The sequence below is a fragment of the Hevea brasiliensis genome, chromosome 13 (genome assembly GCF_030052815.1).
Source record: "Hevea brasiliensis isolate MT/VB/25A 57/8 chromosome 13, ASM3005281v1, whole genome shotgun sequence".
In the NCBI taxonomy this organism is placed as follows: Eukaryota; Viridiplantae; Streptophyta; class Magnoliopsida; order Malpighiales; family Euphorbiaceae; genus Hevea; species Hevea brasiliensis.
This window is the reverse complement of record NC_079505.1, coordinates 10,016,548-10,031,699: the sequence shown is the minus strand read 5'-3', so window position 1 is coordinate 10,031,699 and position 15,152 is coordinate 10,016,548. Positions and strand designations below refer to the sequence as shown.

General features: G+C 27.9%; 1 protein-coding gene across 1 annotated transcript; it reads right to left on the bottom strand.

Annotated features, from left to right (window-relative positions):
* Positions 1–1,650: 1,650 nt before the first annotated feature.
* LOC131171810 (protein ACCELERATED CELL DEATH 6-like) lies at positions 1,651–12,639 on the bottom strand. The gene is made up of 5 exons (XM_058131774.1): positions 11,968–12,639; positions 6,860–6,940; positions 4,100–4,620; positions 2,039–2,631; positions 1,651–1,956 (listed from the first exon to the last, which is right to left on the bottom strand). The coding sequence occupies exons 1-5, from the start codon at positions 12,632–12,634 to the stop codon at positions 1,917–1,919; spliced, it is 1,902 nt and encodes a 633-aa protein (XP_057987757.1). The 5' UTR covers positions 12,635–12,639; the 3' UTR covers positions 1,651–1,916.
* Positions 12,640–15,152: the final 2,513 nt, after the last annotated feature.

Sequence of the window (15,152 nt, the reverse complement as noted above, 5' to 3'; positions counted from 1 at the left end):
GCATGGTGTCTACATGAAAAATGAGCTATTTTGATTCTATTTTCACCTCCAATTGGCCTCATACCAATTGAAGTCACACATTTTCAGTTATGAGTCAATAAACTCACTGGACTCATTGAGTCTAAACCTGCAGAAAATTGAACACTCCCAATATCTCAATTCCTTCAACTTCCTTACTTCAATTTGCATGCAATACACTTCTATAAGCAACAATCTCAACTCAATAGGTCAATTTCAATATTTACACCAATTCCTCAAGCATTTACACAAACCCTAGTTTTCAAAGTTTTAAATTTTCACAAACACTACACAATCAAACAACCAAACATTTCAACTCATCACACATTCTAATGGAACCATTTTTCATCACTTAAAAGTAACAAACTTCAAGTTTCATGGCTGCCAAAAATTCAAGGGTTTTTTCCTCAAGATTTTCTTTTTATTTTAATGATATTTATGCTTGGCTAAACATGCTTTTCATGTTTAATAAAGAGAAGAAGACGGATTAGTGCACTAACCTTACTTGAGCTTCCCTAACTTCAATTTTCTTGCTTCCAATGAGTGTCTATAGCTTCCTTAGGGTATGGGGAGTATTTTTTGTAAAGTGGGCTATGGGTTTTGGTGTGTGGAAGCTTGGGAAATCAAGCTTGGAAGCTTGACAATAATGGAGGAAATGAGGGACCAAGGGTGGCGGCTCCAAGGGTGAAAGAGAGAGAGAGAAGAAATGGAGGAAGAAGATGGAAGTGGGTGGGAGTTTGTCCTCTAGTGCCTATTTATAATTTTTTTAATTTTTATACTTTTAATTTTTGAATTTTCCTAAGCTTTCCCTTTTGTTTTCTTTTCCTTTCTTTTCTTTTCTTTTCTTTTCTTTTCTTTTCTCTTCTCATTTTCCTAATATATTTCATAAATTTTAATTAATGTTAATTATTTTATCCTCTAAATTTTTATTTTGACATTTAGATCAAAATTTACCTCTGGGAGTGAAATGACCGAAATGCCCTTCATAATGCATATCAGGTCATTTTTATTATTTTTGTACCAATTTATAAATCTTCTAAACTTTAATTTATTTTTCTCTAAATTTTTTCTATATTTTCTTAACATTTATTTCTTCAATTTATGCCTCTTCACTATAATTTAGGTGTAGTTCCTGACATTTTTTACTGTCCGAACAGACATGAGTCGTCGGAACAGTAACATGTACGGATTACCTATGGTAAGGCGTTATAAGTATTTTGATAATTCTATCTTAGAGAGTGTTACCGAACATACTTGGTTTGATCTAAAAATAGATTATGACATTATTAATGTGTACCACATGCTAAAAAGTATTTTTCAACCATGTAACATAAAATAATTTTTTCTCAAAATAATCTTTATAAATAAATTATTTTTTTAAAACAAATTGAATTTAACTATAAATTTAATTGTATTGAAAACTTTATTTTTTAATTATTATTCTAATTAATAATAATTAGAATAATAATAAATATAAATCTATTGTCACTGCCTGCAGGCTAAAAAAATCAATTGTTGTATATTATACATTTATTTATATATAATAAATATAAATTCCAATCTTAGTAAATATATGCAATAATTAAAACAAAAAGATATTACATGCCACACCTATGCCATTAAGCTAATGAGTATAAGTGTCTTGGTGTCGTAAGGCATTACCCTAATAATTAACATATATTCCTTCTAAATGTTTTTAAAGTAAAAATTTAAAAAGTGAAAATTAAATTAAACACATCCATATGAAGGAAGACACCATTTACATCTCATGAGGTAATAGCAAGGATGTCTCTTTTTCTTGGCATCTGATATTACCTGATGAATCTGTTGACTTACTCCTTCCGATGCTTTCTAAACTTTCTAAACATATGTTGAAGCTCCAAATGAAGGGCAATGTGCTAGAAACCCAACCAAAATATTCCGCCAGTCAGCCAAGAGCTTCAATAATGCATAAAAATAGTTAAAATAATGAAAATATTAATGAAACTAAAAGTTTTATAATGTATAGAAAACTACTTACAAAGTTGTTATTTGATATCTGTAGCTATTAACTTCTTCATCATCATTGCCCGAAAGAAATAAACTCCATGTTACGCTTATGATCGAATAAAATATGAAGCAGAAGAAGCTCAAACCAATGACACAAATGCCATATCCAAAGGAAGGTGCTAAAACTGCATAAGCGCCCGTCACAAATGTAATCACCATTGCTACCATAGCATAGAAGAGGAAGCTGAAGGCACATCTTATCAACCAATAGTATCTTTCCAGATATCCTAACATCACCAATATAAAGTGGATAAAGACACAAGAAGTAGATAAAACCATAGCTATAGTGTCTGATATCATAAATGCTATAAAAGCTGAATTTCCACTTAAGATAGGAGTCCCTTTCTTTAAATCATTTTTATCACTTATATAACCTCCAGGCATGGTGAGCATTGCCGCAAACGTTACTGTTGCTATAATTGCTGCAGCCACCAAATGAGAGTCTTTGACCTTTTCAAATTTAAGTATTATATTTTCTTTTGTCTCTGCTCTTTCTTTGTTTCGCATTTCAATTTTCCCCAATGGTCCAGTGCCAAGGTCTTCCATCCACGCTAAAATTTCGTTCTGCATTTTTAAAATATTAGTTACTTTGAACAGTAATTAGAAAAACAATAAGATATAATTTAAAAAAAAAAAGACATAATTTATTTTGTACCATTTCTCAAATTGCTTGTACAATTTTTGTATTGCTCAATTCAACATTTACTTAAAAAAAGTTTTTTGGATTATATATTATTTACTCCTAAGATATGTTAAAAATATACTAATTAGTTATTGTTTATCTAAAATTGAATTAATTAAAAGATTTCTTCACTCATTAATAAGTTATACTTTTGTGATATTGGAATTATTGAATTGAAACTCATTATCAATGGCAAACACACACACACACACACACACACACACACACACACACATATATATATATATATATATAAATTTAAAATTATGGGCCATATTAATAAAATGAAGTTGAATCTTGTTTCACAATTTTGAGATTAAAATAAATTGAAATATATAGTGATGGTCATATACTTCCACAGGTATTAATAAAAAATAAGAATATATTATAAATTTTTATATCTATTAATTAAAATTTTGTATGTGATTAGATTTTCTATTTTTATAATTACATTTCTTTTGTTAATATATAAATTTAACTATACATCCATACTTATCTTTTTGTTATAATTTTTACCTATCATAAACACAATAATTATTTTATTTTTTATTCATTAAGTTCTAGTTGGAGTTCGACCTGAATTTTACAACATTAGAAATGACTCTATCATTATTGAGCCTAAATTCATTAGTAAAATAATTATTTTAATTATTATAAAAAAAGTTTTAAAGTTATATCAATCATCGTTTTAATTAAAGTTTTTAAAAATTAATAGTTAATTAATTAACTTTAATTATTAATTATTATTATTACCCGTAAAAATAAATATGATTTTTTTTCATTTAAATGTCATATATATATTATGGGTACTTTATTTAATTATTTTAAATGTATAAAAATAATATTAAATTATTATTTGATGAAAATAAAAAAAATATTAGATGAATAAAATTACGAGATATATTCTCACTGTTCACAGCTTAAAGGAATAAAAAAGACTAATTGCACGTCTAAAATGGTAGGATAGGATTTTATATATATATATGTGTGTGTTTGTGTGTGTGTATAAAACACTAATGGATAGGATTTTTAACCTCTTGTTTTATCATTGGTAATATTTTTAATTTTTTTAATTTATAGCTTAATTACATTTTTATAGAATAAAAATTCATAATAATATAAAAGATAAGAATATTTTTATTGATTTATAAGTTGATTCCCTATCTGCTAATAACGTTCCAGTCTAGTCGTATTCTCACACTTTCTAAAGGGTATAAAAAGTATAAAGCTCAGGTTTGATTCCTTTTATTGATTAATATTGTGAAGTTTTCTGTATTATAGTGAAACATTTTGCTTCCAGAAGAACCAAAAGGTAATATCTATATTATGATAAGATGTTAGTTGGCTGACCTTTTTTGATGAAAAGTCTCCTTCCGTTTGAATTTGCTTGTGCAATGTGCTCCAATGGTTGAACATATCAGTATCTCCATGTCGCATGAAAGGAGGCAAACGAGGATGGCAAGCCTTATATAAATGGACAGGCGTATTTCCTTTAACATCTTTCTCATTTAAAAGATAAATCAATGATGAATATTTGAGCACTTCTTTCAGTACTTCATCACTTTTGCTGATCACTGCATAATGAATAACATTCCAGCCTCTAATATCAGTAAGTTCGCAGCAATCTGGGCATTCAGAAATGATCTCTTTCACTATGTCTTGGAAGCCTCGACAGGCTGCAATGTGAAGAGCAGTCCTCTTCCAACATTTATCAGCAATACAGGCACTAGATATATCAAAGCGTAATAGGATGCTGACCGCTAACCGTTTTCTTCTGTACACAGCATAGTGAAGTGGAGTCCATCCCTTTTCATCTGTTACTTTGGTCAAGCTTCCCATTTCATACAATAGCATGCGTGGTATCACAAGCTCTGGAAGAAAGTCAACAAGAAAAAATTCATAATTATTAATATCAAAATCTTAATTGATTATCAAGTTTTTCTTAAAATAATGACAATGAATGATTTCTCTTCATTTTTTTGAAAATTTAAAATTTTCACCATACATTAAATATTAAAGTTAATAACATTAATTTTAGTATTATTAAATACTTGATATAAAAAATAATAATCAAATGAGGGAGTTTCTATAGTAAATTTATAATTTACAAAGTAAATCTTACTTTAGTAATAACGACTATTAGTTAAAATCTAATCATCATATAAAATAGATATAAATTGGCCTAAAATCATGATAATTATAGGAAACTCCATTACACATCTAATCTAATATTTCTATAAAAGTTAAAGACTGAAAAATGGTTCCCAAACACTTGACACTTGGATGGACAATTAATTGACACATGATATAATTAAAAAACAATAACTGTTTTAAAAATTTTCATTTTAATTTTTTTTATAATTATAAATTTATTTATTGAAATTAAATAATGCTTAACTTAATAATTTTATCTTAAAATATATAATTATTTAAAATTTAAATATAAGATAAAATGAGATAAATATTATTTCAGTTTATATATATATATATTGAGAATTATACATTTTTTAAAATAAATTTATATTTTATTTTTTAGATAGTACATATGACATATAATTAATATGAATAAAAACTATATTTACTACATATTTCAAAAGTTTTCAAATTGCATTTTTTTAATATATATAAATATAAATAAAACAAATGTTAATATAATATCAAATAAATATTATATAAAAAAAATGTTCAACAAAAACAATTTGCTAAAATTAAAAATATGAATGCTCTATAATTCTTAATGCTTGAATATATATATTGTTAAAAAAAAAAACACTTGAATACACAAATATCACGTGTGAATTTCTAAATTTTAGTAATTTTTTAAAAAAAAAGGAAATATGTGTTTATAATAGGCATTAATGTAAAAAAAAATAAAGATATAATTAATAATTAATAATATTAAAAGGATGAGTATATATATATATATATGTATTACTCAAAATTTGACATTTATATCTACCACTAATTGATTTTTGACATAATAAAAAAATGATAATTTTTTTAAATTTCTTTTTAATTTATCCTTTTTTAATTATAAATTTATTTATTAGTATTAGATAATACTTAACATATAATTTTAACTTAAATAATTTATCTTTTTTTGGGTATGAATTTATTTATTAAGCTCTATTTGTTTCGCGAAAAATAACTTGTACATGAAAAATATTTTTCATGGAAAGTAAAATTAGTGATATGTATTTATATCATGTATGTATAAGTGTTTTCACATGTCAATAAAATCATGAACAATAATATATTTTTCTTTTTTTTTAAAAAAAAAATTATTTAAATTTTCTTTTAATTAAGAAAATATTTTCTGATGACTCATTTTCTTGAGCACCTCAAATACTATAAAATGCAAAAAATATTTTTCAAAAAAATATTTTCCGTAAAACAAATGGAGTCTTAATATTAAACAATTCCTAACTTAATAATTTTATCTTAATTGAGTTGAAATTTTTTTTTAATTTAATTTTAATTATAAATTTAATTTTTATTAAGCCTATTACTATAATTAAGAACTAACAATTTGATATATTAAGAACTCCTTTTAAAATATTAAATTCAAGTAACATTTTTAACTTTATTTTCATGTGACTATTAAAAATAATTTATGTTAGTAAATTATATTTTTTATTCTAAAGATGCTAAATTTTTAATAATATTTTGTACTTAATACTTTTTCATTATTTCGTATCATATGTATGTTAAAAGATTTTTCTATTAATTATTTTTTGAACTAAATATTACAATTCTATCTTTTGAAAAATCTTTGTTCATAATTTTTTTTTACCTTTATTTTAATTTGATCTATTATTTGTTTAAACCAATACGACTAAATCAAAATCCAATATCTATATATATAATAACTAAATTTTTTGTCAATATGTAGTGAAAATAAATAGTTAAAATTCACTTAATTTAAATTAAATAAAAATTAAAAGTAAAAAATTTAAATTATTATCACACAACTCGTAAATAAATGACTAATATTTTTATATTTTCAAATCCTTATGATTATATTATTAAGAAAATTTAAATACCAAGTTCATAATTACTAATAACAAAATCCCTAATTGATTTTTTTTTTTAAAATAATGAGAAACTAACCCGTGTATGATTGATTGTCATCTTCCTCATTTTTATTGCCGTATAAGGATCTGTATTTCTCCCACAACGACTTCCTCTGCCCTGAAATAAAGTCAATAAAACCAAATTCATAATTAAATCTTAATTAATTTAGTAAGGTTTTCTTAAAAAATTGAGAAATTGACAGTGAATGATTTCCCTTTATTTTTTTAATAAAAATTTAAAATTTTACTTGATATTAAAAGTCATAATCAAATGTGTAGTAAATAACAATGAATTGTTAAAATCTATTCATCATACAAAATTGAAATAAATTAAATTAAAATCAAAGTAATTATAGAAAAAACTATTACACATATTTTTATATTATCAAATATTTATGATAATATTATTAAAAAAATTACTAATTTTCCTTAAAACTAGGTCTTATCTTTTAATATTAAAGATAATTAACTTACCTTTTTTCTTCTATAAACAAGAACAATTTATTAATAAAATTGAAAAGAGAGGGAAAAAAAAAACCTCAAGACCAATCGATTCTCTTCAATATGCCCACCTAAACTAAAGACAAAAAGATGCAAAAACCTACAAAATAGTCAAAGCTAAGATAACAGAGAAAGCAAAATAGAAAACACAGCCGTAACAATCAACTTAATAGCAAATCCATGTGACAAAAGCCACATGATCTCGCATGAAGAGAGCCACCATCAACAATCAACAGAACTCGAACCCTTGAATTGATTGCTTCAACACACAACACATGGCAGCAGCTACCAAATTCAAAATAAATAGAATTATAGATTCTTCGCCAGAAACAAAAACACACAATGACAGGATTTTCATAGTGGAAATGGTTTTGATCCACCAAAGGCTCCAATGCCACCACCGACTGGAGCTTTCCCACCTTTAGATGGAGACTAGAAAGATGGGATGCGTTCTCCACAGACACAGAAAGCAGACGCTTTTGAAGGATTACCAGCTAAAAATACATCATGGTAGGTAAAACCAAAACAAGGCATCCAACCAGCAGTTACAAGGGGACCCGAAGAAACATAAAAATGCTATAATGCTACCACCAAAAGAAAACCGGAAGCCATCTGCACCAAAACAAAGAGCAGCAAGCAGAGCATGACATGGGAATTAAAACCACCAAAGAAGATGTAGGAGTAGAGACTAACAACTGGACAAAAATGCAGGAACATCGAGCAAGATGCAGGAGGCCAAGGATCTCAACACACCAAATCGAAGAAGAATCTTCAACACCGGGAATAAAAGCCAAACGAAACCCTGTTGAAAATCTAAAATACATCCACCTAAAAGGAATATTGCTAACGAAAAAACTCACAGATAAAAAAGGACGCAATAGCAAACTATAATTAAGAATGAATAGAACAGGACCCAAATAGCTTGACAAAAAGGGAACCTAGACACGCAGATGAACAAGGAACAAGCAACAGATAAAAAACCATAAAAGCCAAGCCTCAATAAGCAACAACAAAGGAACCAAACCTAGGAACAACAACAGAAGCTGAACTTTATATGCGCCCAAACAAACAAGAAGAGCTAAAAACATCCAACACTTATAAACAATCAAACCAATTACAACCACAGAGTCACAGACCAACATAGAAAAGGACAAACGAAACCCTTGAAATAAAAAGAAACCCCATAGCCTGAAGAAAGAAGAACAAACCATGATACAAAATACCACACTACAGCGGTGAAATCTCTGAACACCGATAACAAAACAAAAGGTAACGCAGAAGGAGAGAAAAGCAGAAAACATGAGGCCAAGAAACAATAACCGAAATGTGGCCTCCCAAATTTTCCTATCCGAAATGATTTGGTCGGTAAGGAAGTGTGCTACCTTTTCCTTCGGATCTAAGAAACTTAATCCAAGACTTTTACCCAAGCGAATCGTTTGCCATGCTTCCTCTTCGGCTTTGAAAGGAGGAAAAAATGAGCCACCAACATCAATCGAAGATCAAAGGCGGGAGTTAATCCGATCACTATCACTATCTGTCGGTTGTGCAAAATGGGTACTCGAACAATTGGCACCTCCACCAGAGGGAATGGAATCATCAACCCCATTTAACTTGTCCAAAGTCTTCTTGGGTTTCAACTTCTTTTTACGTTTACCACCCCTGTGAAGCTATGCCTTTGTTTCAGCAACCTGGAGACTTTAAGGTATTTTGATGGGTTAGAGCTAGCTGATTGCCTGGCTGGCTTAAGGGCTTTCACAGCAACGATTTCCAGATGGTTAGGGTCATTAGATGGATCTCCATATCACAGCTTAGAGCATAAGGCACTAGTTGATTATCTCTTCTATCTAATTCCTCCAAATTAATTGGGGGCAGAATGAAACCAGTGCATGCCAGCTCCCTTGTGTCAGATAAAATTGCCAGCGGATCTTCAAAATTATTGCCTCTCTCTTTTCCATGTACATGCACGCCAAGGTCTGCATATGGAGAAGGGAACCCCTCATGATAAGCTGCTGACTTTGAAACCCCAGTGGAAGAACCTTGGTTCCCACTGTCCAAGTGATTAACAGGAGAAGGAAGTGTCTCGAGAAAACAGTACTTCCAAAAAGTGGCCAGATCTCTGCATGCGCTCTACAAAGCATCAACGGTGTGAGAATATACAAAGTTGTTTTGTAAAGAATAATCAGCGATTCTAGGTGAAGATGTCGCATCCCCTGATTCTTCAGTTAAGGAAGGACAAGAGGGAATAACCTCCTTATGAACTGGGCGAAACAGTTGAAAGGGGTCTGAAACTGTTTCTTTAATGGTGGCGATGTGGAATCTAATTTCTCCTAAGTCTACCGTGATAGTCTTTCTCACAAACTCTTTAGAATCAAATATAATCAATAAACGTGCAACATCAATGTTATCCTAACTCCTCTTATTGACCATGCGCTTTTGTCCGTTTGAGAGAAGGCAAAATAAAGTTTCATAAAATAAAATTTTTCGAAGTAATTTTTTTTTATAATTTTTAAATTTTCATAATTTTTTAGTTTTTGAGAGAAAATGAATTTTTTTAAAAAGGTATTTGGAAGTTTTAAAGAAAAGATCTTGTTAACTTATTAATTTGATAGGCCGAAAAATGAAGATTTTTTGAGGTTTTCAAAAGTATCTAGAAATCATATTTTTAAAAACTGTTCAAAGTTTATTAAACTTGCAAAATCTTTTATTACTTTAAAAAACCTCCTTCTAAACAAAGGTTTAGGCACCTTTGATTCTAATAATTAGATTAGATTTTGGGGCAGAATTACTTTAGGGTTATTTGAGTCAAGAATTATATATGCTCCCTCTTAAGTCCTAATTACAAATAATTAAAAATTGATATTATAATTTTTCTCTCGTGCCTTTGGTGTCTTTCATATGCTTAATATTTGATTTTTATTGTTGCTTGATGTTGTAGCTGAGGTTATGAGCCTTAGAGAAGCATTAAGGTGGATCAAAAATTCTATTGACAAGTTAATTTTGAATCTGAATCGCAAATCCTTGTTCTTGCTTTGTCGGCATCTCATCTAGGTGTGTCCTAGTTTGGTTCTATTGTGGAAGATTGCAAGGTCTTGTTAACTGAGCTTCCGCGCTGCTCTGTTGTGTTTGTTAAGAGATCAGGGAATGCTGTTGCGCATTCGTTAGTAACAAGTAGTTGATTTTATGTCTGATTTTTAAGAGTGAAATCTTGTTACTTTTGAATTTATTTCTGCTGCAATATATTTCGATGCTTTTTTAAGTTGGATGAAGGTTTTTTTTTTTTTTTTTAAATAACACAGGAAAAAAAAAGTGCATTTAAATCATTTATGTTGGTTGCTACCGTAACTATTAATTGTGTCGCACCCGACTTCACTAATAGAAAATTTATAACTTAAAACGAAAGGGCAATTAAATAAGTTAGGGGAGATTATCAAAAAAAAAAAAAATCAACTTTTAAAAGTTTCACAGTTTTATTGTAAATTAAAAAATTTATTAAATTATGTACTTTTATCTTTTTTTAATTATACCCTATTGTCAACAAAGTTGTTGAGAGCTAATGAAAACACCACATCAAATGACCTTCACCTCATAATTAATCCAATTAACCCCAAATTAAGTCTAACTAATTGAAATAAAAAATAAATAAAATAAAAGGAAGATCAGTCCAAAGGAAGAGGTGTAGTGGATGAAGAGCTTGATCAGGCCAACATATGCAGCTAAAGATCAGTCCTCACCCATAATGCTGCCAACTGATGTGAAACGCAAATTGTTTTTGTGTAAATTAAGAATTTGAGCTTATAATTAGACTTAATTAATTAGGGTTTACATTGAGTTAATTAGGAGTGAAAGACGTTTGGCATGGTGTTTTCGTTAGCTAATTAACAGACTTGTTAACAGTAGGGTGTAGTTAGACAAATATAAAAAGTAAAAAGTTTGATGGGTATTATTTTAATTTAAAGTAAAATTGCAAAAATTTTAAAAATTCAACTTTTTTAATAATTCATGTAATTCAAAAACTCGTGAGCATCTACAACACAATTACTATTTGGTGGCATAAGTATTTTTACTAGTATTTAAAAGTTGAGAGAATGGATCATAAAATATTACTCTTTATAATGTTTAGTATTTTGATTAGGGTTAAAAATATTATACCACTATTTTTACATTAATAACTTATCCAACAGCTATTTCACAAAATACTTCTACTTTAAATAATTATATAAATAGTTAACGACTAACATTTAACAACTTATAAAATAGTTGACAATAATTAACAATTACTATAATAACTAATATTATCGAATAGACCTTAGGATTTTAAAGTTTTAAGTGCATAAAAGCATGTAAATACTAAGTGTTTATAATCTAATTGTAATAAGCTATATTTAAAACTCTCCAAGTCTATCTACACAAAAATAAATAAATAAATAAATACATTTTTTTTCTTCTATTAAGTAGGCTTCTTAGTCTTGGGTTTAGGTGCTTATATGGTTGTTTAACGCCATTTCCAGCCCCTATCATTTACGGTTATAAGATTTTTAAAAAAGAAAAAGTTATAAATAAAGATATTCGCAATTCACTTCCCACACTAACACACAACAATCAATATGCATATATAGAAAGTTCATGATCTGCTTACTGTTCTACCTTCATCTGTGAAGTCGTTATCTTCGAAGTGCAGCACTATTGCCTCATGTAATGCCGTTTTACCATTGGGACCACCATAAGCCAGTAATTGTGAATCGGGATGATTTAATAGTTCAAAAGCTATCTCCATATTTCTATTTTTAACAGCTAGGTAAAGCGGAGTTTCCCCATTATTATTGGCAGAATATGTAAACTTTGTTGGATCTTCATTACGCATTATTGCTTTCACAATGTCCCGACTTCTTTCGTTTCGTGCCGCCTCATGCAAGGCCGTTTCTTTATTTTTATTTGTCATCCTTAACATCTTCCTTACTGCTGCCATTTTACTATCTGTTGGCCCTTCTCCGCTCTCTAAATCTATTTCATCACCCTTTGCCTGTTTGATTAGCACTTCTGCTGCATCAACATGCCCGTACCTTGCTGCAATGTGTAACGGAGTATCAGCGTGGACATTGACCTTCAATAACAGTGACGGACAAAGTCCAAGTATCCCCTCTATAAACTGGGGATGTCTCTTACTTGTAGTGCTAAGGTAAATATGCAATATTGTGTTTTTCTTTGGGGAAAGTAGCCTATCAAGAGGTGGTTGAACATTTTTGAATGGATCAAATTCGCCATTTTCTGCCGCTTTTCGTAAGTAGGCATCAATGTATGCGCAAGTTTCCATTTGGTGGTGTGGCTGCCTAGATAAGATAACACAAAATAACAAAAAGAGAATATATAATGCGGAAAAAAGTATGGTTTAAGACTTGATTTAAGTGAGAAATGACGAAAAAGTAGATATATACATGGCAGCCACAGCCGTGGCCTCTCTCTCATGGTTAATTCTACAACGCCGCTAGTTTATATGCACTTCAATGCCGTAATTTGTTGGACTAATGCCTAGATTACAAAAAATTTAAAATGATAATAAAGACAAAAAAAAAAAAAAAACTTGTAACCCAGTTAGTGTACTTCGAAAAAAAAAAAAAAACAGTTGGTGTAGGTTGCTTTTTAGACTTAAACGCTTTTTATGGAATTGCTACTATTACTAACATTGATTAAAAATATTGTAAAACCAGCCTAAAATTAAAATTATTTGTAAAAATAATGTTCTTAAAAATGTCACCGAAGAAATTTTTTTTTTTTACACATCAAAGTAATAGTTTTTTTTATCGAAAGTAAAGTCAAGTCATATAATTTTGAAATTATTAATAATTGTTAGAATAATTAATATAATCATAATATATTAATATAGTTAGCACATAAATAAATTTACTAAAATATTAAATTATGATACAATAAATATGCATAAAAATTAATTCATAAACCAAATATTAAATATATAAATAATTAAGTTAAACTAATTAAAGGCAGCAGGTTTTGGTTCAAAGCCGTAATTTGTTGAACGACTATCAAAATGCCAAGCGTATCAAAAAAAAAAAATAATAATAATAAACGGAAATAAAGACAATAATTTCTTTAAATTTTTTGAAATTTTCGTGAAAATACAATTTTTTTTTGTCAAATTTCATAATATTTCAATATACGTAATATTTGACAAATTTTTGAAGTAGAAAAAAAAATATATGTATGAAAGAATATTACCATTATATTTATTTTAAGACAAGTGACTATGAATGTGGAAAATCAATACGGAAAAAAGCATTGTGTGACTTAACAAGTGATACATGATTATTGAGAATTTATATGTGTCTTAAATCAAAGAAGGTGGAAAATTAATATTTAAAAAAAAATAATATTTAGAAATAATTCTATCAATCTAGTTTCTATATGAATAAGATAATAATTATTAATTTAATTATTTATGAATAATAAAAGGCAAAAAAAAAAAACTACTGATAAATAGTACTAAATAGCAAAATTTTAGGTCAGTTAAAGAAAAAAAAAATCTGATATCATAATTAGAAAGATTAATGGTGTTAAAATTCCGTGTGGGTTTTTTTTTTTTTTTTTTTTTTTTTTTTTTTTTTTTTACACCAATCTTTCTATTTTTAATATTAATCTTGATCTTTTTTTGATATCCACAATTTTATGATTTTTTTTTTATTTAATGCCAATCTTGCTCACTTTTTATACCAAATTTATTCTTTTTTGATACTTTTCTTTAAGGGCTTTCTTTTGATACTAATTAATCTTGTTTTTTTTATGATACCAACCATTGTAAATTGATTTGTCAACTAGTTGCTAATAATAATAAATTTAGAATTTAATAATAAATTTCGAATTTAAGTGTTAATTATATATTTACTGTGTATAACGAAAGTTATTGTTCCCATAAAAACTATTTTGAGCCTTGAACTATATAGCAATTTCAATCTAGATGATCGGTTTCCAGATCAACAATAAAATCTCAATTATTTATCACTAAATTTAATTAGATATAACTCTAATTCCATTAAAGTAAAAACTCATTGTTGTGGTTATTTGTTTTGAATATACTTTATTTGTACTTTGTTTTTTAACCATTAGATTAGGCTTTATTAATTAAACTAAGAGTAATTATTTGATAAAGTAAATTTTAATATTTTAGTTACCTCTGGAGAAAAGAAAAGTAACCAAAGAGAAAATATGAGCATGCACTAAAAAATTCAGCCAATATTCTCACCTGAATCTCTTTCATTCCTAAGGGCTCAAGAAATGATCATGTACCTCACAATTGCCATATAAGAGTAAAATTGGTATTATAAAAATTAAAACATAATCTGCTTAGACGACATAAGCCCTTGTTATTATATAATATAGAAATATGATATCAATCAATAGATCTTTACTCAAATTCAAGTTTGTACTATGGCTTTTCTTTTGATACCAATCTTTACATATATATATATATATATATATATATATAACATGTTAATTTTGGTTTTTTTTATATCAATCAATTTATTGGCTTTCTTTTGATACCAATCTTGCTATTTTTTAATACCAATCTTACTTATCTTTTTGATACCAATCTCTTTTATGAAGTTTCATTTGATACCAATCTTCCTATTTGTAATATCAATCTTGCTCATTTTTTGATGCCAATTTCTTTATTGGCTTTCTTTTGATACCAATCTTGCTAATTTTTTTTTTATACCAATCTTGCTTATTTGCTTGATGCCTATCTTGCTCTTTTTTTTGATACCTATCTTGCTCTTTTTTAATGCCTATCTCATGGCATCTATTTTGATAACAGTCTC

Coding starts and splice junctions, on each gene's coding strand:
- LOC131171810 (XM_058131774.1), bottom strand. CDS start 12,634: ATGGAAACTTGCGCATACATTGATGCCTACTTACGAAAAGCGGCAGAA. Junction 2,632..4,099: donor GAGACTTTTCATCAAAAAAG/GTCAGCCAACTA, acceptor TTAAAAATGCAG/AACGAAATTTTAGCGTGGAT. Junction 1,957..2,038: donor AGATATCAAATAACAACTTT/GTAAGTAGTTTT, acceptor GCATTATTGAAG/CTCTTGGCTGACTGGCGGAA.